This window comes from Telmatherina bonti (assembly GCF_933228915.1).
Source record: "Telmatherina bonti genome assembly, chromosome: 19".
Lineage (NCBI taxonomy): Eukaryota > Metazoa > Chordata > Actinopteri > Atheriniformes > Telmatherinidae > Telmatherina > Telmatherina bonti.
Window position 1 is genome coordinate 15463004 of NC_136617.1, and position 25488 is coordinate 15488491.

The window sequence follows — 25488 nt, forward strand, 5'->3', positions numbered from 1 at the left end:
CCAAGCACAAAATATAACAAGAGAGCCAAAAGGAAAGTGCAAATTGTTCGGTGAAGAGACTGAAAATGATGTATTTATGCTGGTGTCTGTTTAAGAAAACTGCAAACAAGAAATTTAAGTTTCTGCTTCACTTTCTTAACATTGCTGGGGTGTTAGTGACTTTTTGTGCCAAAACATCGATCGAAAACTGAAAGCTGGAGCTGAAAAAAAGAGCAGTAGATTTCATGGTGGAACAGAATTAAATCAGCTGTCTTGTGAAGAATTCAAAGCGATGCCAAAAACTATCGAGCTGTGTCAGAGCATTAAAAACACCAAATCAAATCAGGGTACAGTAATTATTTTTTAATAACTATTTTACACTTTTATACAAAAATCTATTCCATATCAAATGAGCTTTTTTTGTAAAAACAATAAAAGATCAACTTTCATTACATACAGAATTGTCTGTATCATCCAGTTTAGTGTCCTTAATATTCATCTTTGTTTAACTTTGATCCTGTGATGAATATGCAGACATGAGCACTTGTATACTTTCTATACAAGTTTTTATATATATATATATATATATATATATATATATATATATATATATATATATATATATATAAAAATAAAAACTCCTCTCTCATCCACCCCTCCCATCTCCCCAGGGTAGGGCGGGTGGCTGTTCATCTCTCAAGCTCGGGTTTTCTACCAGAGTCCTGGGAGCTTGAGCGTCCTCCGCAGTATCTTAGCTGTTCCTAGGACTGCGCTCTTCTGGACGGAGATGTCTGATGTTTCACCAGGTATCTGTTGGAGCCACTGGTTCTGTGTGGGGGACACGGCCCCCAATGCTCCGATCACTATGGATGCTACTGTTGCTTTCACCCTCCAGGCCTTCTCCAGTTCTTCCTTGAGGCCTTTGTACTTCTCCAGTTTCTCATGCTCCTTTTTCCTGATAATTCCATAATTGGGGATGGACACATCGATCACTACGGCTTTCCTCTGCTGCTTATCCATGATCACTATGTCTGGTTGGTTGGCCACCACCATTTGATCTGTCTGGATCTGAAAGTCACAGAGGATCTTAGTCTTCTCATTCTCCACCACCTTGGGGGTGGAGAATGAGATGAGAACACTGGGACTTAGGGGTCTCCAGTCCATATTCTGCACAGATTTTCCTGTATACTATGCCAGCTACTTGGTAAAGGCGCTCCATGTAGTCTTTGCCTGCCAGTATCTTGCACCCTGCTATAAAGTGCTGGACTGTTTCAGGGACTCCTTTGCATAGTCTGCACCTGGGATCCTGCATGGTGTGGTAGATCTGGGCTTCGATTGCTCTGGTGCTCAGGGCCTGCTCCATGATTAGTGCCTCTGTGCTGTCCTTCAGTCCAGCCATCGATAGGACTTGTTTATATCAGCCACTTTGGTGATCTGCTGGTGGTACATCCCATACAGAGGCTTTTCCTCCCATGATGGTTCCTCCATCTCATGTTCCTCCAGATTCCATTGTCTGAGACATTCACTAAGTGCTTCATCCCTCAGTTCCCTCTTCCTGATGTATTCATGGAGTTTGGATGTTTCATCTTGGATATATATATCTACTTAAAGGTTAATACATCTTGAGATATGTTATCAGGTTTCCCTGCAGAGGTTTGTGCTTTCTTTGCTTCCTTTGGTCTCTGCATCCTTGCTGCCACTGCAGTGGCTGTGCAGGAGTCTTCGGATGGAGAATAGACTTAACTTGGCTTCTTTGGCTGTACCCACGAAAATGCACTTTTAAAGCATGACTGGTGTCGCCTACAGGAGAGACTGAATGCTCCTGTGCACCTATTTACTCTTTCTTTAATCTGCAGCTAATTCCAAACGTGTGCATTTAGTTCCAACTTTATGTTGCAACATAAGAGCTGGGTTATAAAGTCTTTACAGTTCTATGCCCAAAAAATTATTATTGATACCTTCCTCTTCTTTCTCATCCCTTCCCTTGTTTTTCACCCCAGACCAACTCAGAGGACAAAGTGGCTGCTTGCACGTTCAACAAGAGGGGTATTAGTGTTATTAAGTATGTTAATATCATACATTTCTCCCTTTTTTCCTTTTTAAAACATTGGATTCTATTTCTTCCTATACCTGAAATCAATTGTTTAAACAGAAGACAGAATATATATACTTTGGTGCATATGTATTTATAAAGTGCAAATAGTTTTTGGTTAAAAAAAAGCTTTATAATAGAATCTTTCTCATTTGTTCATGGTTTGATTCTGATGCTTCATGCAAGTCCATTGCTTACAACGGGTTACTGTCATCTCCAAATTTTCCAGTTCACCCCTCTGTCAAACCTCTGAAAAATCCAACAAGCCAGCTGCTGGAATTCCTTCCTTTCCAAGCTGCTTGGTTGTAGTCCCCCAACCCCCCTGGTGGGGGCAGTGTTTCTGTTAAGTGTCTACTTCTCATCCACCACAATGATTTCTTCCGGGATCTTCTCCTCTGAGTCGGAGCAGTCTGACAGCTTGTCCAGGTATTCCACCTCGCTGAAGCGCTCAGCAATGCACTGTGCTGTGAGACGGGCCTCGGGGTCGTGGTCCCAGCAATCCTCTATGGAAGCACACACCATCTGGATGCCCTGCAAGGAGACCACAGCCATGGTGAGAAGGTCTACTTCATCTTCTGATGCTCTAGACATGAAGTGATTTGGATATTTCCATCTGTGCTTCTTTGTTGATGAGTAATCTGATCTGTTTATACATATAGTCAACAATGTATAAAGAACCTTCGCATAGAAAATATTGTATACAAAAAATCTAAAAAGCTTCTGTGTTTAAAAGGATCTTTCTTGTTCTTTGTTTCTCAATATTGACAGCTAATAATAAATGATACGGAGGAAGACTGTTTCATCAAAGTATTTTAAATCAGTGAATTAAAAGAAGTTAAAAAGGAAAACAGGATTTCACATTTCTGTCAGGCAAAATTTATGATTTATTTAATTTTTAAATAGTTATTTCTGTTTAATCTTCACATGAACATAAACATTACAAACGTCCTCCAGAAGGAGGGCTGACAATGTGTGCCGTTACTTTCCTACAACGGATGTCTCTCTCCTTTTCTTTTTTTGTCTTTTGCTTCTGTGATGAAGCAACGTTGTTTTCTTTGAGCAGAGCCCAAAATCTTAAGTTAACATACAAAATGAAACCGCATATGTGGCGACTCTTACTGTGTGGTTGGTCCAGCTGTTGGGGATCTCAGGTCTTCCTTTGTCTCGTAGAACACTGTCCTTCATGCTCTCTACACATGGGTGTTCCCTCAGGTTACCAAACGGTGGCTCGTACTCTTTCACCTCTGGGTGGGGTGGGGGGGGGGGGGGGGGGGGGTGGGGGGGGGGGGCACACAAACAAGAGGTGGAGACATGAATTAGCTTTGTGACCTTATCAAACAGCAGAGTTCTGTTTTTTTGTTCTTATACAGGCAATAAATTTGGAATCACATCAGATCAGTCGACAGACGCAGCCCTGTCTCAGATGGCGATGCCCCACAGCGAACACATCAACAACACCTCTCAAAGGAGCTTCTGTGTGCTCCATATTGAACCTGCTGCTTGCAAGCCTCAAGTAGCTCTGGAGCAGCACAAACAGCTGAAGAATCCTGTGCTGCTTATGGAGCGTCCAAAGGGAAGATTGGTTGAGGAGAAATAATATTAGAATAATTTTATTCTCAGCATCTGTGGATTTAATGTGTCTCATGAACAGAGCTCCGGCTTTATGCCGGCTTTCTCAGACACGCCGAGATCCAGAGCGCTTTCAGAAAGAAAGTTTATTCAGGCCAAGATTTCAAAACACTGCTTTGGAGAAGAAGACAAACAACTAATAAATTCCACTTTCATTTGAAGCACTCTGTAAATTGAACAGAGTGCAGTCTAGTGATACAAGGACAGAAACAAAAGGTTCTCTGAAGATGAGGTATAGAAGGTTTGAACAGGGGCCTTTCTGTGTGGAATTTAATGCTCTCCTCATGCATGCGTGGGTTCTCTCCTGGTATGGGGGCTTCCTCCAGCTTCCTCCCACTGTCCAATACAAGCATGTTAGGTTAACCTGTTACTCTAAATCCTCCTGAGGAGAATTCCTCCGTGTTAAACTTTCAGCTTTTCTGTGTTCCAGCTTGCAAACTCTAGTAGTGGCAGCACGAACCGGGGGCTCCTGCAGAACCGCGACCCCAAGAATCAACTTTACAGCAACACAATAATGTGTGTTACATTATACAACAAGCTAAAGGCATCACCAGAAAATTACTTTAGCTCTCTGTGGTCAACAAACTGTTGAGCTGTGAAACTGTGCATGTGCAGCTATACATGAGAATCTGCTGTCATGCTGGGGAGACAGACACCTTCAGAGGAAACCAAACATCATAACTTTATCATATTTGGCCATAAACATAAAGGGAAAAAGAAATAGTTCTGGTTTGACTGTAATACAAAGTGGTGTGTTGTTTTAAAACATAGACAAGATATTATATATATATATATATATATATATATATATATATATATATATATATATATATATATACATATACATATATAAAATCACTATACAACTTATTGCAAAGACAGTAAAACACCTTACAAACCTCAAAGACTTGCATGAAATTTGTACAAACTGATCAAAGTAACACGAGAGCTTATTTAGTCGAGTGTGAAATGGGACTGAGGCGGCTAACTGAGGCTTTACCTGAGGAGCAGAGATGGTAACATCAAGGTTATATCTCATGTTTCCATTTCTGATATCGAATATTGCATGGATGCTCACGGTGCTGCTGTGTATTTCAGTAGAACAGAGCACCAAAGTAAATATCTGGAGCGTATAAATATATTTCATTGCTCTCATTGTACGACTCAACCATCGCTGCACTGATTTACAGCTTACATAGAGCAGAAGGAGAAATGAGCATGCTCGAAACTTTAGCTAAGCTAGGCTGAGGAACCACATGCAACGGAACAAGTGAGCCAATCACTGACAACAATGTTAAATCTCCATCAGCCATCCTGTTTTTTCTCTGATCACCCTCCTGCAGTTAAATCCAAGCTGATTGTGTATTCTCATAAAGTTGCTGTTGTGTGAAGAAAGCGGTGTTGTGCAGGAAGCTCCAGGATAATCTCACACGTGGAACGTTGCATAAATAATTGAAAATGCGTCTGAAGCACATGGTTTCAAAGTTTACAAACTCCTCTTCGATGTTAATTAAATGTTAGTTATCCAAAACACAAACAGACCTCCGTTTATTTAAGAATAAACTTTATTTTTTTTGTGTTCATCTTTAAAGACCTAAATATAGCACAGCACTGCCCAAAACTACCAATCTGAGCAAAACACACATGATTTAAAGTCCAACACCCTCAATTAGAGGTTTGTTTCAGCTCATTCCGAAGCAGCTGCCAGGATGTTCGCTAATGTTTGAGTTTCTGACGACGTTATGTAAATTAAGACGTTTTAAAAATAGAATTAGAGGCACAGTTATTAATACAATCATGAGGGTGTTGCTGTTGTGGAAAATGAGAAGCCAGTGTTGCCTGCAGTCCTCCGGAACGGACCGAGGGCTCAAAGCCACGCTCCAATCAGCATGAACATTACTACACCTGCTCACAGGCTCAGCCAAGCTGTCAATCAGGCTGGCTGCAGTTTAACGTCAGCAGCTTCCTGAGAGCTCCTCGTCTGTCAGACCAGGCTGCTACAGCTACCAGCACGGCTTTTTATGTGTTGTGCATTTTTCCCTAAATAAACAGAAAATAAATGAGATTTGCAGACTTTGCTTATCTGATTCAAATAGGCCCGTTTAGATTGGACTTTTACATTTCATGACCGACTGCTGGGGTTTGTTTGACGCACTGGAGTGACGAAAAGCAAGTACAAAGAATGTGGAGCTCGATGCTTATCTGAGAAAGAGGAGTGGAGATAAACACAAGTCAGGAAGGACTCCTGAACACATTTCCAAACAAGGTGTCAGCTCTAACAACTGCACTTAAGTCCAAATTCTTGGACGTAAAAAGGCTCTTTGGATGTTATTAATTCAGAAGGACCCAGGAACATGAGAAGCACCAAGACACGGGTCATATTAAAGAGATTTAAAAATCAATATAATACAACACAGTGTGAAAGTTTAATGTAAATATAGGTGAATGTGCTTTTACTGCACAGCCACGCCCAACTTTCCTCCTGGTATTGAGCAATAAAGGGAGTTTTACTTGCTGTTAGAAAAAACCTAACATGTTAAAATCTTATAACAGAAAACAGCAAGAAGTTTGAAGCTTTATCCAGTGAGAACTAAAAGTTTTACACTGAATATAAACCGACCTTGCACTAAAACGTGCCAACTGGAACAATAAGTCAAAATGAGGACATTTATGGTGATTTTAGGTACGCTGTTAACTTCTGACTTTTAAAGCAATTTGAATGTCAAAGTCCGATAGACTTGGTGATGCATTCAAGGACAACAGCAAAGTTTAGACATTTCAGTTCTATTCTACAGTCATTTGGGAGAAGCTTCTGCCCAACTTATATGTGATAAGTGACGAATGAACCTAACACACGTCTTGTGGGGGGAGGAGTACCTTAGAGAGAACCCACACATAAACATGGAGAACGTGTTTCACACAGATCGAGTGGTTCAAACCTCCCCACTGCCGAGGCTCAAACCAGCAACCTTCTTAGCGTAAGGCCACATTGGTCACCACTATACCACCAGATCACCCAGGTACACAAAGAAATAGATCATATTCATCTGTAATTTTCTTTATTAAGTTGAAACATATTTAAACTATTGTTCCTTCACTGATAGACATCATAAATCTAAGGTGTGTTTAAACTGATTTTTCCCATAATTCTTGCCACAAAGAAAGTTAATTACACAAAAATATTGCAACATATGTCTGACATATCCTCCAGTCCAGCTGGAAGCCCGGTCTCTAGGAAGGAGCCCCTTCTTCAACATGGACACATGGTGTAAATAAAATGAAGGAGGACTGCCGCAGAATTCTTCCTCATAAGCTCATCCAGACATCTGAACTCTGAGTTGAACTTTAAAGGCTCATATTTCTCTCATCTCTCTCCTTTAACACTTAAATCCCACTAACTTTTTTTTTTTTCAAAGCTCCTTGCTGAAAACCGATAATGTGGCCACAACAGAACTGGAACATTTCATCATCTTAAAAGAAACAAAAGTTATCAGAACCTTTTCTAAATCAGTCTCGCATGAGAATATGTGCACACAAATCTGTTCCTTTTTTTTTAAAAAAAAACAAAACAAAACAAAACAAAACAGACACACTGCATGATTAACCACTACCTGCTAACCCCCCAAACAAACATACTTCCAGGCAATACACTTGAAAAGACATACCGGTACCTAAAGCAAATAAAGATTTGTTCCACTACTATAGGAGTCATTTGCATGTTCTTGGTGTCTGGGGACATTTAAAGATTCCAGATATGTATTATTAGATCACAGTCAAAATAATGTGTATCTGTTACTAAATTATTGGCAATAAAACAGGAAAAATAACAACTTTCTGTCCTCCTTAATATAATCCACTATGAGCCAAAACAGAAAAATCAAACATATACAGTAATCTACATTTTGATGTTCAGCAGTAAATCATATTTCTCTTAGTGTGCAGTTTGTACAGAAGGATGAATCCAGTAGAGTCTAATTTATTTTAAAATGTGATCCAGAAGTTATGAAGCCCACAGACAGGAACTGGAGCAACAAAGGACTCTTTGTAGAGCGTGAAAGTCTTATCTTTTCAGCAGACAAAGTTTGTCTGGTTTGAAATTCAAGTGTAAATATATCATCAGCAGCAAACCAGCAAAACTCTGATGTTGTTTTGAAACGTCCAGAAAAGATTTCCTGGACTGTAAATCTGTCTTTGTAAGCTGTTAGAAAACATGCTTATGGGTTCATTTCCAAACAAGAGTAGCAATATGAGTCATAACCACTGAGGAGTGGAAAAACGGTTCCAGTCCTGGATAAAATGACCAATCTTCTCTCAAAGACAGGGTTGCTTTTACAGAACTTAGATCAGATCCTGGACTCTAAAAAAAAAAAAAAAAAAAAAAAAAAGGTGACTGGAAAAAACACAGAGCAGGTGACAAATTCTGGGGTTCACACAAGTCAGATGCTGCATATTTACAAGTTTTCTGTAAAAGTCACACACCTTCCAGTACAACGAGAGAGGAATTGACAGAGTGTCCTACAGCAGCTGACGCGGTAATGTGAATTCTGCAATGCCGGCGCATAATTCATCCTTAAGGTCTTTTTTCACGCCACTCGACAGGCAAGACTGTACAAACAGTCTGAAAAACCTGCAGCCAAGAGAATTCTAGTTTAATATATCTGGAGGGAAACTCTTCTGGCTCAGTCCTCCATTTGCTGCCCACATATAACCAGACACGGCCCTCAGGAATCCCAAATTCATCCAGCAAAACCAACAGCATCTGCACATGGTGCTATATGTTTACACATCAACAGCCTTCGACACTGTGGAAGTATCTCTTCTTCAGCTTCTCTTTAACTTAACATGTTTATTGAATTATGTAAAGTTTAAATGAGGACCAAAAAAAAAAAAACAACAACCTAAAAACGCACATTTACAGCCGGAGCAAAGAAAGGAACAGTTTCGACATGTACTTGGAGATAAATAAAGCAACATGAGCGCAATAACTGTCTGTTTTTCCTGTAATCTAAGTCTGGACTCCTGACTAATCTGCTCCCAGCTGCTTCTCATTGGGGCTGCGGTGGCTGTGACACTTGTTATGTGTTGTGAGGGTCATGCATTACAGATGTATGTATGTTCCTTACACGTTAACAGAGCTTACGGTTGGAAAACTGATGTCTCTACCATTAACTAGAGGTAATACAGGCCGTTACCACCAGCTAACCCCATTAAAGAAGACGGCGCAGCTTCAATCAAACCAAACTGTCTGTAATCATTTAGTCTTCATTTCATCTCTAGTCAAGTGGTTGCAACTGAAATTTGCTCCCAATTGAGCAATATTGCAGCCCCCCCCCCCCCCATGCTCACAGACACATACATGCTACACCATTAAGGTCTGACATCTGGAGCACAGCTGCCCCAACATCTCCTCCTCTGCTGTATGGCCCAACCCCTCCCTCTAGGGAACGAAAGCATTTCTTCGTCTGCAGCTCCACATTCATCACCACTCCATTATTATCCGCTAGTTCGCCCCACCCGCCTGAGGAACGGCATGGCAGCCTTTCCAAGCCCTAAATCTAGGCTAGCTAAATTATACAGGAGAGACGTTTTAAGAAACAGACGCAGAAGTGAGCCTTGATTTTGGCTTTTCCTTCTACTGGGGGGTGTGTTGATCTTTCCCGTCTTTAAAGTCTTGAAAGATGAAAAAGAAAGCAAAGAGATGGCTCGCTGCCAGCCGACTGACTCTCTCTCTCTCTCTCTCTCTCTCTCTCTCTCTCTCTCTCTCTCACTCTCTCTCTCTCTCTCTCTCTCTCTCTCTCTCTCTCTCTCTCTCTCTCTCTCTCTCTCTCTCTCTCTCTCTCTCTCTCTCTCTCTCTCTCTCTCTCTCTCTCTCTCTCTCTCTCTCTCTCTCTCTCTCTCTCTCTCTCTCTCTCAGGTGAGGTGAGTTCTCAGGGAGTCATGAGTGACTCACAGACCACTGGGGACAGTTTGGCACCAACGAGACAGCAGCTGCAGGACACTTGAGTCCTCCATATAAACAGAATGGCTTTAGTTTTGTGCATCCCAGAGTCAAGAGAAATATGCCAGTGTACTAGGGGTGGGAAAATCAAATCTGGATATTTTTGCTTCACAATTTTAAAATAGATTTTTAGTTAATTTTTTTTCCCCCAACTAAATTCAAATTATTTATATCAAATTTTTGTCAATTTTATTGTTTTTATTGATCTTTTAACTTGTCTTCTTGGGCATTATAGCAGCAGAATGATGGTCTGGCTAGTGTGTTGTTTTTTTCTCATTGCAATCAAGTAAAATGATGAGAAAAAAAAAGTTTGATATATTTATTTTGTTTTTAATCTACAAAAATCAGCAATATCGAAGAATTGCAATTTAAATCAAATCGGCACCCAAAAAAATTGGAATCAAATCGGGACAAAAGGACATTGTCACAGCCCTACAGCGTACTCTGCAAGAATGGTGGGATACATTGTGTATTCGCTGTTATTTAACCTTTTAGCACGAGCATGTTTTTCTTGGGTTGGAAGCCTTAAAGGAGGAGTATGTAAAATTTTCAATAAAAAAAAAAAAATTAACTAAAAAATAACTACAATCATAATTAGATAGTTTTTAAAACATGTAGGTTCCAGTCTGTCCATATTTGATGTGTTATTAAATTACACGTTTAATTAATGACAAAGACCCTTCTTAAATGTTTGCCTACCAGTAAAAAAAAAAGAGTGCTTTTTGTCATTTGTCATTAATTAAACTTGTAATCTAATAATGCATCAAATATGAACAGACTGGAACCTACATGTCCAAAAAACTATCTAATTATGATTGTATTTATTTTATTAGTTAATTTTTTTTCAATATTGAAAAACTTACATACTCCACGACAGCAGATTTAACCCTTCTGCTTGCCTCTCTCAAACAGCTGCCTCCTTTGGAAAACGAGGACAGCGGCACTACGGAGATATTCACCAAGCAGGAAAAACTCAAACTGTTCTGGTGGCTGCTATCTTTAGTCCATAGGTGGGACGGGAACCGTTTCTGAACCGTTTCCCTTCTCAGGGAAAATCTAGTCCAGCCTGTCCATCCTGTCTGTCCGCGCCTGCATGAGAGAAGCTAGATGGCTGTCGGCAGCCTCGCGATGCACTGGGAGAGTAATTAACTGCTGTCTCATTTTACCTCCAGGCATGAAGAAGAAGACAGACGGAGAGTTGTGGAAAAAGATGAAAGTAATAAACTGAGAGTGCCATGCTTAGAGAGGCAGCGAACAGCAGAGTGGACACTGCGACCAGTGTGCAGTTCGGTCTGTAGGCTGGGTTTTGGGTGGTTGAGATTTAAATGGAAATGAAGGAAGCGTGAGCATTAACTTAGAAATGAATGAAAAGGTTGGCAGAAGATGTGGAATGACATGGACAAAGATGGAGCCACGGTGATTCTGGCCCACTCTCAAGAGACATCAGCCACAGAATTTTCCAATATAAAAGGAGTCATCTGTACTTGCAGTCTGCTTATAACTTCACACTAAAAACAGATTGTCTGGGGACGGCGTGCTTTGCAAAACAGGAAATAGTTCATTTCTTTTCAAACATGTACCACAGGCCACACATATTCTTATGGCTGCAAAGGAATAGGAACAGGGAACATGGGCCACTTAGCCCTGTTTTTTTTCCCTTCAGAAGACTCGAGGGCAGAGTGGCACTGCAATGCACCACAAGGAGACCCCCTTGAGGGGTTCAGGGCACAAAACAGGAAAACACCAAAGTAGAAGTGTTCATTGCCCCTCTCCCTGGTATTCAATCGTTACTTTGGCACAATGGAGGCAGGAGCAGTCACAGAAACAGAAACAGGACCCCAGAGACACTAAAGGGAAGTGAAACAAATGAGTGACTGTTGACATGAATTACTGCGCTGCACTTTGCCTTCAGATAATCAACCGTTTCTATTATTTGTACATATCCTGACCTTGTTTTTGCTACGGAATGATACACAAGAAAGTAACAGCACATTTAGTCCGGCAAAGGCTAATCCCTGAGACGTCTGCAAGATTGATTGCACCTTTGACGTTTTTAGATTTTTGTTCACATCATGACTAATGGGCCGTTGATGAAGTTCTGTCACTCGGTGTCGCACATCGTGTAAATGAACTCAAGGTAGAGCTGCACGCCGTGCTCCTAATGGTAAAGTCAATGCACTTTATTCTTTAGAGGTCAAGTGAGCTTAGCTTTCTTTTCTCTCTTCTTTTAGTCTTCCTTTCTTTCCCAGAATTTCCAAAGACATTTGCAAAAGCTTCAAAGAGCATTTCATTAATCACAGTCGCTATGGATTTCCTATACTATCAGAGATCATGACTAAGCTCTTATTTACCAAGGATATCAGGGTTATCGCTTTTACTAAAAAAAAAGGTCACAGTAAATGTGTAAAGACTGCAGGCTGTTACCAACCAAACACACAGGATCTGAGTTTGAGGTTGGCATGCACAGCGTATAACTCAGCATGGTCAAAACAGAGAATAACAAAGAGGGAAATTTGGTGGGAAATGCAGAAGTTTGCAAAAACTAAATAGCAGATCAAATAAAACTAGGTTTATTTCAATTAATTTAGCTAATAACAGTAATCCACTGAATCGTGGAGATGAGCTGTTAAATTCTTTTTCATATGTTTTGTACTAAAGCAGAGGGATTAAGTGCAGAGCGCGAGCAAATGCTGGCTCCACCCTTTGAATAGCATCTAGCAAGCTAACTGTTTTCCCTTCAACATGCACATCAGAATTAGCAGAAACTTACACTGCAGAGGAACAGCGACAAAAAGAAAAGGTGAACTATTTAAATTAATTATTTAAAAAGCAATTCTTGATGGTAATTTAGTTTTTTAAAAAATTTTAACTGGAGACACTATGAATCAACAGAAACATGATACACTGCTGGCTAAAGTCTCTCCCTCCGCTGGTGTGCACACACGCCAGTAATATGTCTGGCTGGTTAAGTCCTTACAGTACACACCCACCATGACAATATAAGTTATAACATTTAACAACATTGATGATTTAGTCCACAGCTGGAAAGTGACTGTTTCACATCTGTGGTGCGTCTGTAATTCCCCATCTAACCAGTTTAAGTGTGGCGATAAAACACGTTTCTGTGTTGTGATAAACTACCATGAGTTTGGTTCTTATTTGCGTTTCTTATTGGCAGTCAGACTTAATTACCTTTGTGCAGACCTTGCTGTTATTTCTACTGTCATGAAAGAAGTTTTCACTTTCTCATAGAGCTGCAGTGAGGAACGTTACGACTCCCTTAAAGCTGCATTAACTCAAAGATGTTAAAGCTGTTTGTTAACTGTGGTTTAAAACTGATGGACAGGTGACTTTGTTTAAATCGTGCCTCCTACCCAGTGTCAGCCGAGATATCACTAGCATCAAGTGTATCTCTGCAGGATAAAGACAGTTTAATGGATGGATATTTTATTAGCTTTCTGATACATTTTGATACATAGAGGACTTGACTACAAGACTTTAAACTGGTACTCCACCATAAGGATGCCACAACTGGAGAAGATAGATATTCTCTCTGGGATAAGCAGCCTTACAAAACCTGCATTGAAGGGAGACATTTCTAAAGGATAAAATGGAAAAATAAAATCCCTCTTCTTGTTGCACAGTGCAGCAGAATGCAGCTGAGACAGGTGTTTATGTCATTCAGAGAACCTACATTTGACCTGAAACATTCCTAAGAAAATGATGCCGAAGCCTTTTTTCATAAGTTGATTTACTCTTTTTTTTGGTTGTTAAGCTTTGAGGAGCAGTAAGAAACATAAAAAAAATCCAACATCTAAAAGCAACAGCTCTAAAGACGACAAAAATTTTAGGCCAGTTACTTTAAAGTTTAAACTTTTTTTTATTTTTTTAAACCTCCAAAGAGCAAATTTCCTGTTTGATTTCTGACTTCGGCAAGCCTGTCCTCTCTCCTGCATGTGAAGTATTCCTCCCTAAGCACAGCTAAGCACATGAACATTTTATTCACATTACCATTCACTGGTGATCTACAACAATTAATAATTCATCTGAAGCCTAAATTATCAGCTCACTTAAATTTACTCAATTTAAAACTACAAATATTTTGTCAAAGTCCAGGGAGATCTGAATAAGTTGTTGGTGGGATTGCGTTTTTAAACTTATATGGCATTAGCCTTCAGTCAATATATTCACGTTCCCCACTGAGACACCGCAGAAGCTTTAATATCATCTAAAATTCTGTGACCTGTTTACAACATTTCAAAAACAGTAAACATCAGATAAGGACAAGTTTTAATAGCTTCATAGACATGGACATGATATATCCCATTTCTGGCACAAGCTGAGTTATATCAGCAAAATGGGAGTGTGATAAAGGTAATCTTGGCTTTATTTTAATGATGCAAAGCCATGAGATATTGAATTGGATTTGCTGAATGCCAAGCTAGCTCTGTATCTTACGGTTATTATCGTGCACAAAGCATGGACAGATCTGTGACAGCCAAATGGATTTTAATCTGAATCTCTTGTATGTTGAACATGGACCTATTATTGCAAAAACACCATTTAAATAGTCTAGTGATAACATGCCAAGTCCAATTGTGATGACATCTTGCCTGCACTTTTCTCACACCATTTGCTGTGATATTTTAACCAAACAGGAAGAACCATCAAAAGGTTTAAACACAAACTAAAACAATATGCAAACACAGGGCAGGTTTTTCTTTCTGAATAACACATGAAATATTTCATTCTCGTAGCTTTGTGGTCAAGCCGTAAAGGTCCTGAGAATTCAGTCATCTCACCTCCGATCGCGCTGCACCTTGAAATGATCTCCCACAGAACGAGAGCCATCGAATAAACGTCTGCTTGCTTGAAAGACTCGATGTTCTCCAGGTTGATTCTGGACTCCAGCACCTCAGGGGCCATGTATCTGGCCGTGCCCACCTGAAAATAAACGTTCATATCCCTGAAGTTAATGATAAGTTCCTTTTTAAGATACAATGACCGCACCCAGCTGTTATTTACATGTACTGGTGAAGTGACAGGTGGTTATTTGATGCCACACGCTTTAAAACACCATGATAATAGTTTAGAGAGGAATCAGAAAAACAAAGGCAGCTCTGAGCTCTGTAAAATGATGCTGCTCTTCACGTGGTACCAACTGGGGAAACGCATGAGGTGTGCTGCACGGCGCAGGGTGAGGCATTTTCAAAATGAGTCATTCTTACAACAGTGTGACTTGTTACATCAGCACACCGACTCCATTAAAACTCACTCCAGCATGTTTGTCTTGTGACTGTAATGAAACAACAAAGTGAACGCTCGCAGAACTGTTACATCAGAATTTTTCATCGGGAGCCAAGGAGTGTTAAATATTTAGAGATGAAGATCAGAGCGTTAAGTGTGATTGATAACGCGGCTCTGCATATTTTCAAAGTCTTTTATATGGCAGTGTTTGAAGTGGCTTAAACTAACTAATAGATTTAGGATTAGACACCCTTACCTGCCCACTGTTGGCCAGCTCATCCACAGACAGAGAGTTATCCAGCCGGAGCGCCAGACCAAAGTCACAAAGGCAGCAGGTCAAGTCCTTTTTCACCAGTATGTTGGAGCTCTTAATGTCTCTGTGTGCAATCGGCACCTTATAGCGACCGCAGGGGGTGCGGTCACTGTGGAGATGTGCCACCCCACGGGTCAGTGAACTACCCAGCAGCCACAGGTCATGCCAGGTGATGATATGATGGGAGAGGTACTCTTGGAGGTTCCCCAGTGGATGGTAAGCTGTGATCAACCAGTACTGTCTCTGGCCTTTCCTCTCCTCTGCAGTCAGGAAGTGAAGCACATTCTCATGTCTCAGATCTGCGTCTGAGAAAATATCCTTTTCATTCTTCCAGGAGGCGTACTCCTCATCTGGGAAGATTTTAACTGCAACGGTCTCGAAGGCCTGCTCCTCACTGACTGACGACCCTTGCTTCAGCTTGGCTTTGTGAACTTCAGCAAAGCGTCCTTTTCCAACCATGACGTCCAGTTCAATGGGCAGCAGCTCGTTGTTGTGGTTGAGGTTGTTGGCGTGCGTGGAGCTGCTTTCTGAAACCTCTTCGTTTATCATGATGGCGCGGCCTTCGCTGTAGTCCAACAGAGGACCTTTCTTGCACTTGGACTGGGCTTGGCGCTGGCGGTAGACCCGATAACAGTAGAAGGAAGTGATGATGACAACGGTCAAAACCAGAAGAGGAACCAGACTGACTAAGATGACAGCCACCACCTGCGAATAGATATCTGAGACAACAAAAGGCAAAAGATGGAGATGATGAATGAGAATGGCAACATAAAATCATCATACAAAAACAAAATTTCTATCACAGAAATCACTTAAAGACATGGGAAGAACCTTTCATTTCCCTCTGCAACGTTCCGTCATGTGGTTGCCATAGTGATGTGGAGGTGTGGGGTCACGCGGATGTGGTCGGTGTAAGTTTGAAGAGTTAAACTGTTGTCACTGAGGTGTTGCTGGAGGGCAGTGAAGGTCATCTATGTTTACCAATAAACAATGAAATATTTGCAACCTCTGTGTATTATTTAGAAAACTGACAGCGTGTCAGAAATAGACTGAACCGAGCCATGCTGCCTCTGCAGCTACTGTGGACGTTGCTACATGTCTTTTTAATTTGGGGACCTTTTCTTCTGATTTAGTCATATCAGAGTACAGTGGCTGCATCCAGCTGGTATTTACTAACATCAAGTGTTACTACCTCTCACCTCAAGTGTATTTATATTAAGATATCACACCGTATTTATCTAAATCCAAATAAGGACAATAAGATTAAGCAGTATTTTTTTTAAATGTATGGCAGGAAACACCTGCTGTGTGTGTATTATTAATGACAAACTGGAAATAGCTTCAGTGATGAGTGTGTGAAGCCGATATGCTAATCAGCCATGTGCTGAAAAAACATATTTGATCTGTAATTGAGGCAATGAGACAAAAAACTGATTAAATAAAAAAAAAAAAACACACCACGATTGGGACCCAGGTGTAATACTTTAGAATATCTCTACCATAGTACAAACACCATGAACTGGCTGACATTATGACAATATGTACTCCTCTTGTCACCAAAGCAATAACCAGTTTGTCTCCCGCAATGCAAAGATGACTTTTTTTTTGCAGACTGTATCAACATTTAGAGTAGAATAATATTATCATGGCAGTAGACGAACTGGCCCTTCCCAAGAGGAATGTTTGTAAGAGTCAGAAATCTTAAGATAGCATCTGGACCACAAAGACAACGACGACTCCCAGTCCTGACCCAGTCAACCACATACTCTGCCTCTTTATAGATTACGTCTGATTCTTGTAATTTAGGAGATGGTGTGTCTGACAGCTGCAACACAGCTTAGTTTAAGAAAACAGCGAAAGTTCATGACTGTAATGTGTTTAGAGCTCAGCTTTAAAGACACACTCATAAATAAGGACCTATAAAAGCTATAGAACCAGTTCAGACACATAAAACAGCTCATCTTCAGCTTGACGAGCACCACATTTAAATACTTTCTATGCCTTTTTAGAATAATTTTCAAATCTAGTTTAGCTAATTGCAACATGTCTGAAGGACTTACGTATTTCATTTTCAATAATTTACAAGGAAGTCGTGTAGGAGGTCAGTGTAGATGCAGGAAGCAGAGGCAGGTGGAAGCAAGTGGAAGCCGATGTGTGTAAAGTTATCCACTTGACTAGCCAGTCGAGCCCTGTGCTTCTCTATAATTTTTTTAAACAGGAAACCACATGTCTGAAATCCTCTACAGGGCCCCAGCCAGACAGTTTGTTTTGAGTTTTGGAGAGTGCGAAGCCATTTCTTGCAACAAACCTGTTACTGTGCCTCCCAGTCTCCCAGTCACATGCAATATGAAAAGTGAAATCCTGCAATGCATTGATATGTTGGATAATGATGCTGTTTAGAACCCTTTCATTTAGGATTTTCCATAAACTTAAAGGTTTTTTTTATCTAAAATACTGTACACTTACTATAATAATTATTTATATAGAAAATGCTTGTCAGATAAGTTTATTAGATAAGGAGATGAGATGAGAACATTGATATCGCTCTCAGAGCTCAGAAGTTCAGAGTTTTCACAACAGGCAATATTTCTTTATGATCTTACAGTTTGGACAACTTTTACTTTACACATTTAACAGTAAAAACTTTGCTGTAACAGACGTAAATCATTTGTTTTAGAAGCGTTGGAATTAGACAACTTTATTAGCTTAGATTATTCAAGATTAACTAGTTGTTGCTAAAGATCATAATAAAAACAAACCTAATGAAGGTATTCATAGTAACTTTGCAGTACAAGTCAACAGTGCAGTCATTTCCTGTCCCTGACTAACTGGTATTTATGTGACTAATTGTGCAGTCTAATACACTCTCACTGAGACTTCCACTAGGTGTTTTTTTTAAAGGAAAATCTGCTTGCAAGAAAATTCTTTAGATGTACATATTTATGTTCTGTGTAGTTTTTGGAAATTAATTTGATGACACATGATCAAATTTAGCATTTTAGGGAAATAAAGTGAGATGTGATGGACTGGTGTACCTGCCTCCTGCCTGGTGATGATTGCTGGGATAGGTTCCAGTATCCCTGCAACCCTTAACTGGAATAAGTGGTACAGAAAATGAATGAATAAATGAATGAATAAAGAAATATATATCAATCAATTTTGGGACTTTTTGATCAAAACTGAAAGGATGTTAAAGAGTCGACCTCAATTCACTCTTTAACTCCTCTGGATCAACAATCATCTTTATTTCTTGGCAAGAAATGATCAACTTGGACGTCTGAAGATTTTCCATGTCTCTTTTTTAGCAACTGGCCTTGAATCTCCATTTTTGGAGCCGAGCTCTGGGAAAAAATCTGGGATGAACACCGCTGTCTGCCTTCTAGTGTGCCTTCTACCCCCTCCTTTCCATCTAACCTTTACTGGATTAAAGGATGCCATGTGATTGTGGACTCTGCACCTGCTAATTTTCTTAATGAACTTTCCACAGAGGTTTAACCTGAGAATAGCTTAAGCAGCTGATAGTTGGTTAAAGAGCAGTGAAATGATTTCAAACAGCACATTCCTCTGATACTGTGCATGTTAGAGTTTGTTAATTCTATTTGCTACAAGAAACTCCAAGCTAGCAAACACCAATATATGTAAAAAAAAAAAAAAAACGTGTTTACAACATCTAATGTCCTACAGGGATATGTTGTGCTACATTTAGCCACTGTTTCCATAAGATCGAGTCTCTCAAGGCTAGCTTTAAGTTTTTTCTGGCAAGTTAAAGACCAAAAAACCCCACTATTTTTAATCTCAGTTATAATAAACATTTCATTTGTTATTTATCTTATTTTCAACATGTTATTACTTTGTAAAGTTTTTCTGTACCTACATGAATTTAGATGTTCAATAAAATTGTTATTTATTTGTTCTGCATTATGTGGTTTGTTCTTACTTAAATTGATCCTATCTTTTACAATCGTTGTTGAAAATGTGTTTATAATAACTTGATTAAAAGATTTTAACAGTGAAACTACTCTGGCTGTTCTGCCTGCATGTGACAGACGTCTTCCCTCAAGTATAACTGTCTCTAAGCTGTTTTACAGCAGGGTCGGGGAACCCTGGTCCTGGTCCTCAAAGGCCAGAATCTTGCAGGTTTTCCATGCATCCCGGGTCCAACACACCTGATTCAAATCAAATGGATAAAACAGCTTATCAAGATCTGTACAGTGATTCTCTCATTTGAATCTGGTTTGTTGGAACGGGGAGACATGGAAAAACTGTCAGGACGATGGCCAAGGATCCCCACCCTTGTTTCACAGTGTCCTACGTCTATCCTTCTATCATGAGAACAGCATTCTAAACAAAAGCAAAGTCATAAAGTGCCTTAAAGCTCTGTGGAAACAGAGATTCACCTAAATCTACTGGTTTTGTTGTTTTATTTTGATTTCATCAAGAGTGCCTTTAATAAAACACTGCCCTACTTTAGCCTGAGACGTTACAGGCACCGCACAGACATTCTCAAGAGTGTGCGAATGCATTTCCATGACGTGGTTTGCACTGAACAGATGCTTTCAATTTTGCTCCCTGTTCAGAGCCAGGTCTCGGAAATGTACTTCTTTGTTATTATTGCTGGGATGCTGTAGTGAAAATATATCGGATATCAGAGCCAATATTGTAACTGGAGTCTACAAGTCAATGTCTCCTAAACCTGTTTGCAATCACATATCTGGAGAGTATCACAGCGCACACAAGTTAAGAGTCTGTGGAACATACTTCACATGACAAGCCGGTAAGAAATGGCATTAATGCATCAGTTTAACCTGTGACCATGATGGGAATCTTTTATTCTGTACAGATACAGTATAAGTTACATAAAGTTCCATATCTTTATTTTGATCTAAAGCAGAAGTGCTCCACTATAAAAAGAACCAGAACAAGATAAGCAAAGTCCTCAGGGTCTTTGGAAACTTAGGTCTATATAAAGTAAGAATGCATCAACTGACTATGTGTGATGTGTAAGGAATATTCCCAGTGATGAACTCACTGAAAATCCTCACCAGCCTCTGCAGCTTTACTTGACTTGTTTCAGCTAATTGATTTGGTTTCTTGCCTGCACTTTTACTGTATTTTTATTTTAATTTAATATCAACTCTGATTAAAACTTTTTCTTTCCAGAGCAGGAAGCTATTTTCAATAAGCTCTGATAAGCCACTGTGCTGACCCGAGCGGGAGGCAGGAAGACAATATTTAGACAAGTTGGGGATCATAGTAGGCTATCGAAGAGCCAGGCTGTGTCTGAAGGTCCACACTATTCCCTGCATAGTGCCCGATATAGCGGTCACACCACTTTCTAGGGGTGTCCAAATGTCCAGAGAGAAAAAAGCAGTGCATTTAAAATTACCCACAAAAAAAAAAAAAAAAAAAAAATTACCCACAATGCATCTTGAAAAGTAGTGAGCATCAATGGTCACTAGACGGGTCAATATGGACCAGAATGCATCGGTGGCAGGTGCTCAAAGAAGTAGAAGTGACATGAAAAAACAATAGATCATTCATTTTATATCCTTAGTTGTTGAATAAATATGCAACAAAGAAAGCATAAAATACAATAATAGAAAATAAAATCTTTTCAGACAAGTATGAATTGGATTTGGAACGACAACTGGTGGTTGCCATAGTGACAGTTGGTAGTCACTTGATCTGTGATGAGGAGATAAAAGCCAGCTTCATGTCCGAATCGCCAACAGACTGAGTTCTCTATATAGTGCTGCCCTATGTAGAAAATGAGGGGCCAGGTACTAGTGTGGACGTTCGGACACAGCCTCAGATGTCATGCTTATACATAGACGGGAATGGTGGACGCATCAGATAAAACCTACAAGAAAACCCCTGTCAAGTCAGAGAAGGTGTAATTAACCTTCATCACACTGCATAAAAAATGATGTTTTTTCCTTATAAAACTGCATTCTTTTTCACAAACAGAAAAAAAAAAAATCATGCCTACCTGTCTCAAAAATCTTCCTTGTTTATTGTTGTAATAAAGAATGGAAAAATATATTCATAGTCTCTTTTTGATTGTCTTTTGCATATATTTCTTATAATAAAAAAAAAACATGCACAAACAAAAACTTATCTACAGTTTTTCTTTGGAACTTTTTCCTGGTGAAGATCAGAGGTGCACTCTATTTTGAAATTCAAAGTGAGCAACTCGACTCGATCGTCCTGCTCTGTCCCCCTTTGCATCTTTTTACTTTGTCCGCATACCGCTTAGTCTCACGGACGAACAGAGCAATGATCTCTCCGTTGAAGAATAGCTCAAACAGTTCCCCCTTCACACACATCATTGTCTTCTAAATGTGCCCCTGCAAGTTCACAGTGAACTGTTTTCCTGTATTTCGGCGCATGAATGAGTCGGCAGCTGTCGAGTGCTTGCAAAAATCGGGTGCATGTGTGTTGAAGGTTACATTTAATGTAACTTTACATACACTTGGAGGGATGTGACCAGGATCCCAACAAAGCTTTACAAAAAGAAAAGAGGCAGCAACATACCTTGGCTGAAAATAACATTCTCATTGCACTCATCGTCGTCACAGGAACAGATGAAAAAGCGCGAACCCATGCCCTTTTTCTCTTTCATCTCACACTTGCTGTTGTTGTAGTCCTCCAGGAAGAGGCCGTACAGTTGTTCAGCTGGGTTGTGACACACAGTATCAAATGTGATATTGTCGTCTTTCTGCCTCCTTCAAAAAGAGAAAAAGAGAAATCAGCTACTCACTGATTAAGTCTGAGTTGTGGTCTTGACCAAACATTTACAAGAAAACTGCTAATCATTCGCAAACAAGGCATTTTTCCAGCAATTTAGTGACTGAACTGATGTCACATTTGTCTTTTTTAAATGACAGCAACACCGAGGTCAAAGTCCCAAACGTTAAAGCCGTTATAAAAGATGGGGGAAAAAAAGATGAAAAAACTCTGAACCCGCACAAATCTGCATATTCATGTTTTGAGTTCCTGCTGAGCAGCGCTGGCTTTGTGGTTGTGAAAGACATTTTAAAGAGGTGCTGCTGTCCGTGTGCCATTAGCGTTCTGCTAACCTCAGCTCATAACATGCCTGCTACATTGTGAATATAATGAGAAACAGCAGCACAGCCTTAAGCTTTTAACACCAACACAAATCTGCTTCCTGCTGCTTGTCCCATTCAGAGTCAGGCGAGATGCTGACGAACAGCTAGACGCTCGTGTGCTTTCGTATTAAGACCGTCCCCCAGCAGAAAGCAGATTAGAGAAGTCTTCAAAGTTAAAAGGTTACTCGGATGTTTCAGCTCTGCAGATTTGGTTAAGAAAACAAATCTAATGTTCCCTCACTTCCTCGCTTCTTTGTGTCTGAATGGAAGATAATGAACTATTACAAATACTGTGCCGGAATATGGCTTTTAAACTTCCACTTACCAAATCGTGACACACACTTCGTTGTGATCGGGGCAGATGGCGGTTCTATCACACTCCACCTTGCAGCTCCCTTTACCGATGCAGCTGGTGGCCTTCACATCACAAAACTTGCACAGCCTTTTTATATCCATCATAGATGCCTCTGGAATGAGAAGGAAGAGCAAAAGAAGAAAGTTCATGAATTGAAAATACACCAAAAAGGTCAACAAGAACATAAAAAGATACCATCTCGTAAGCAGTCAAATGGCACTTTAAATGACTGAAAACATGCAACCTTCAATAAAAGTGACGTAGGTGATTTTTTTTTTTATCAAAAAGGTAAATACTTAATTAAAGGATTAAATCTCCTGGAATTTGCCTGTAAGGAGAAGCAGATATTCAACAAAACCACAGGAAAATCCCAAGTATTTCATCTGAGCGGGGTGGGCACATTTTTTTTTCTGTGAAGTCCTACTTTGCTCTTGTTCAGACTTGACTTTGCCAGCAGGCAAGCCCATACCAGTGAGACAGACTGGATTGTGTGATGAGTGCCTGTGGGTTTGATAATCACCTAATGAGACAACTGCCAGACAGGCAAGAACAACAAACAAAGGAAAACGGGGATGCACCTTCCTGCACGCAGAAGGCTCTCTGAATTTGTCAGTCATGAGTCGGGCTACCTACACAGATAGGTGCCAACGGTGATGACAAATAGAAAAACAATGCAATTCATCAGAGTTTATACATGGTTGGGGAGCGAATAAAATGTGTGCTTACAGCTGTTTGCAGGCCTTTAATGATACAAAATTAGCACATTAGGTTGCATGGCCCATTCGGTATGGAAAAAAAGAGATGGAGCCACACAGATGGGGAATAATCTCTACTTTTGTTTTCCTTTTCCAACAAACCTGTAGTACCCACAACATGGAACTATGAGATGAAATCATCTAAAGAAACAAATAATGAAAAGGGAGATCCAAAGTTCCCAGGAGGAATTTAGCATGGATGTCTGAAGGAGAAAAAAAAAGAGAGATTTTATAGATAATCTTCTCAAATCAGTACAAGATGAGCTTGTAAAAGTCTCCATATCTTTCACCCATGTTTAAGGTCACTTGTTATGAGTTAAAAACAAACAAACAAAAAAAAACATAATGAAAGAGAGATAATGATCCACAAAGAGACTGCTCAAAACTGTACTTCCTCTCTATGCTGGGAAATGATGTATTCTGAAACAACACAGACATTTGAATATAAGAAAGAAGAAATTAAGCAAGAGGTGAAAAAAAAACAAGACAGTAAAACCACAAAACCTCCCTCCAGCTGAATGCTGCAGTAAGTAACAACCTGTTTCTTGCATCACAACATACAACTCATGATCAAACTGAGAGAAAGTTGCTTAATTTCTATAAACATACTGGAATTCATTAAAGACACATATTAGCTTGATGCAATTTCAGTGGTGGATGTTGATGAGATAATAATCAGCGTCATAATCATAAAGTAAGACGTTTTTCACTGGGAAGCAGAAGCGAAAGTACGCTAAATGTCTTCATACCGACTTGCGTAAAAGGGTTTTGGATGTTTGCGCCCGTAACCTTGCACAAGAAAGCCCCCTGTGTGTTCACCCCAGCCTGTGGGGAGGGGATTTGACCTGAGCACAAGGTACAGTAAAAAAACCCCACAGCAAATTCAGAGCAAAACAAGTCAATGGCACGTTCCTGCGGCCTCCCAGTCAGCAGCAGAGTGAGACATGTTACTGTACTTTCACATGAAACTCTCAGGAAATTGTGGCAGATATTGCTTTCTGGGCCTGTCTCATCTGACAGACCCCCCCCACCAACCTCTCACAAATAAACACGTTAAAATATTACACTTGAACTCCAGACTAAACTAAATGACAGAGCAATTTAAAGCTCTACCCAGAGGGTCTGAGAGGCGTTTTGAAGTAAATCAACACTGAAGGAGTGGGATAGTCCATGCCTGAGTGCTGGTAGGAGGGAAGGTGGCTGAACTGGAGTAATTATATCATTAGAGTAGCAGCTCTGAGAGAGCATGTCATTTAAACCCATGGGGCGGGCTATGGAGGGGATGAATGGTAGTAATTGTCACTCAGGGCTACATATAATTGTAGAGAGGGGGGGGAAAGGGGATTAGAAGCAGCCAAAACCACTTGGTGCCGCGGGGACTGAGTCTGAGACAGAAGAAGGTAAAGAGCTGTCCTTCTCAGACTTGTCAGCAACCCGACTGAACATTAAAAGATGAACAAAAAAGACAGACTTTAAACAGGTGATGGTTGAGGAGGAGGCAGTGATGCATTCACGGTCCACGTAGCCGAACAGCCACACTGGAGATAATGCGCTTGCGCACGTTTTTGCCTTTTTTTATTTATAGGTTATACAAGTCGCGTTCTTTCATTTTTAGGAGTTTAAAGACATGTTGTTAACAAGTTAAACGCACTTACTTCACACACCTGCCTTAAAACAACCGAGCTGTACCGTTAATGGGATAGTTTCATATCAAAAGGAAAGGATGTGTCACTTCGTTGGGCTTAAAAGAGTTTAAAAAGACGCTGAAGTCGGGATAAAAGTCCGCCGCGTGCAGCTTTGACAACTCAACAAGTGTGAACTTCAACTCACCCGCCTCCTCGAGCAGAATACTACCAAAGAGTATCGTTCCACACCAAAAAGCGGAAAACCGAAGTAGTTCCATTTAGAGCCGGACTGCACGCGCCCCTCTTTCTCATTAATTTACCGAAAAGCCTTGACTGGTTAATATCCAGAGACTCAGCAGACTTTCTCTGGTCCGCTTGTTGCTCCT

General features: G+C 40.2%; 1 protein-coding gene across 1 annotated transcript; it reads right to left on the minus strand.

The window, feature by feature from the left end:
• Nucleotides 1-623: 623 nt before the first annotated feature.
• LOC306769840 (TGF-beta receptor type-2-like) lies at nt 624-25488 on the minus strand. The gene is made up of 7 exons (XM_079258575.1): nt 25308-25488; nt 22693-22834; nt 21793-21983; nt 15202-15977; nt 14501-14642; nt 3191-3315; nt 624-2602 (listed from the first exon to the last, which is right to left on the minus strand). Exons 1-7 carry the CDS (start codon nt 25378-25380, stop codon nt 2423-2425), a joined length of 1629 nt encoding a protein of 542 aa, XP_079114701.1. The 5' UTR covers nt 25381-25488; the 3' UTR covers nt 624-2422.

What these genes read in the sequence shown, in the direction of transcription:
- LOC306769840 (XM_079258575.1), bottom strand. Translation starts at nt 25,380, where the DNA reads ATGGAACTACTTCGGTTTTCCGCTTTTTGGTGTGGAACGATACTCTTT. An exon ending in GAAGTGTGTGTCACGATTTG is followed by an intron (nt 21,984 to 22,692) that starts GTAAGTGGAAGT and finishes CTCTTTTTGAAG; the next exon opens with GAGGCAGAAAGACGACAATA. An exon ending in GAATGTTATTTTCAGCCAAG is followed by an intron (nt 15,978 to 21,792) that starts GTATGTTGCTGC and finishes TTGTTGTCTCAG; the next exon opens with ATATCTATTCGCAGGTGGTG.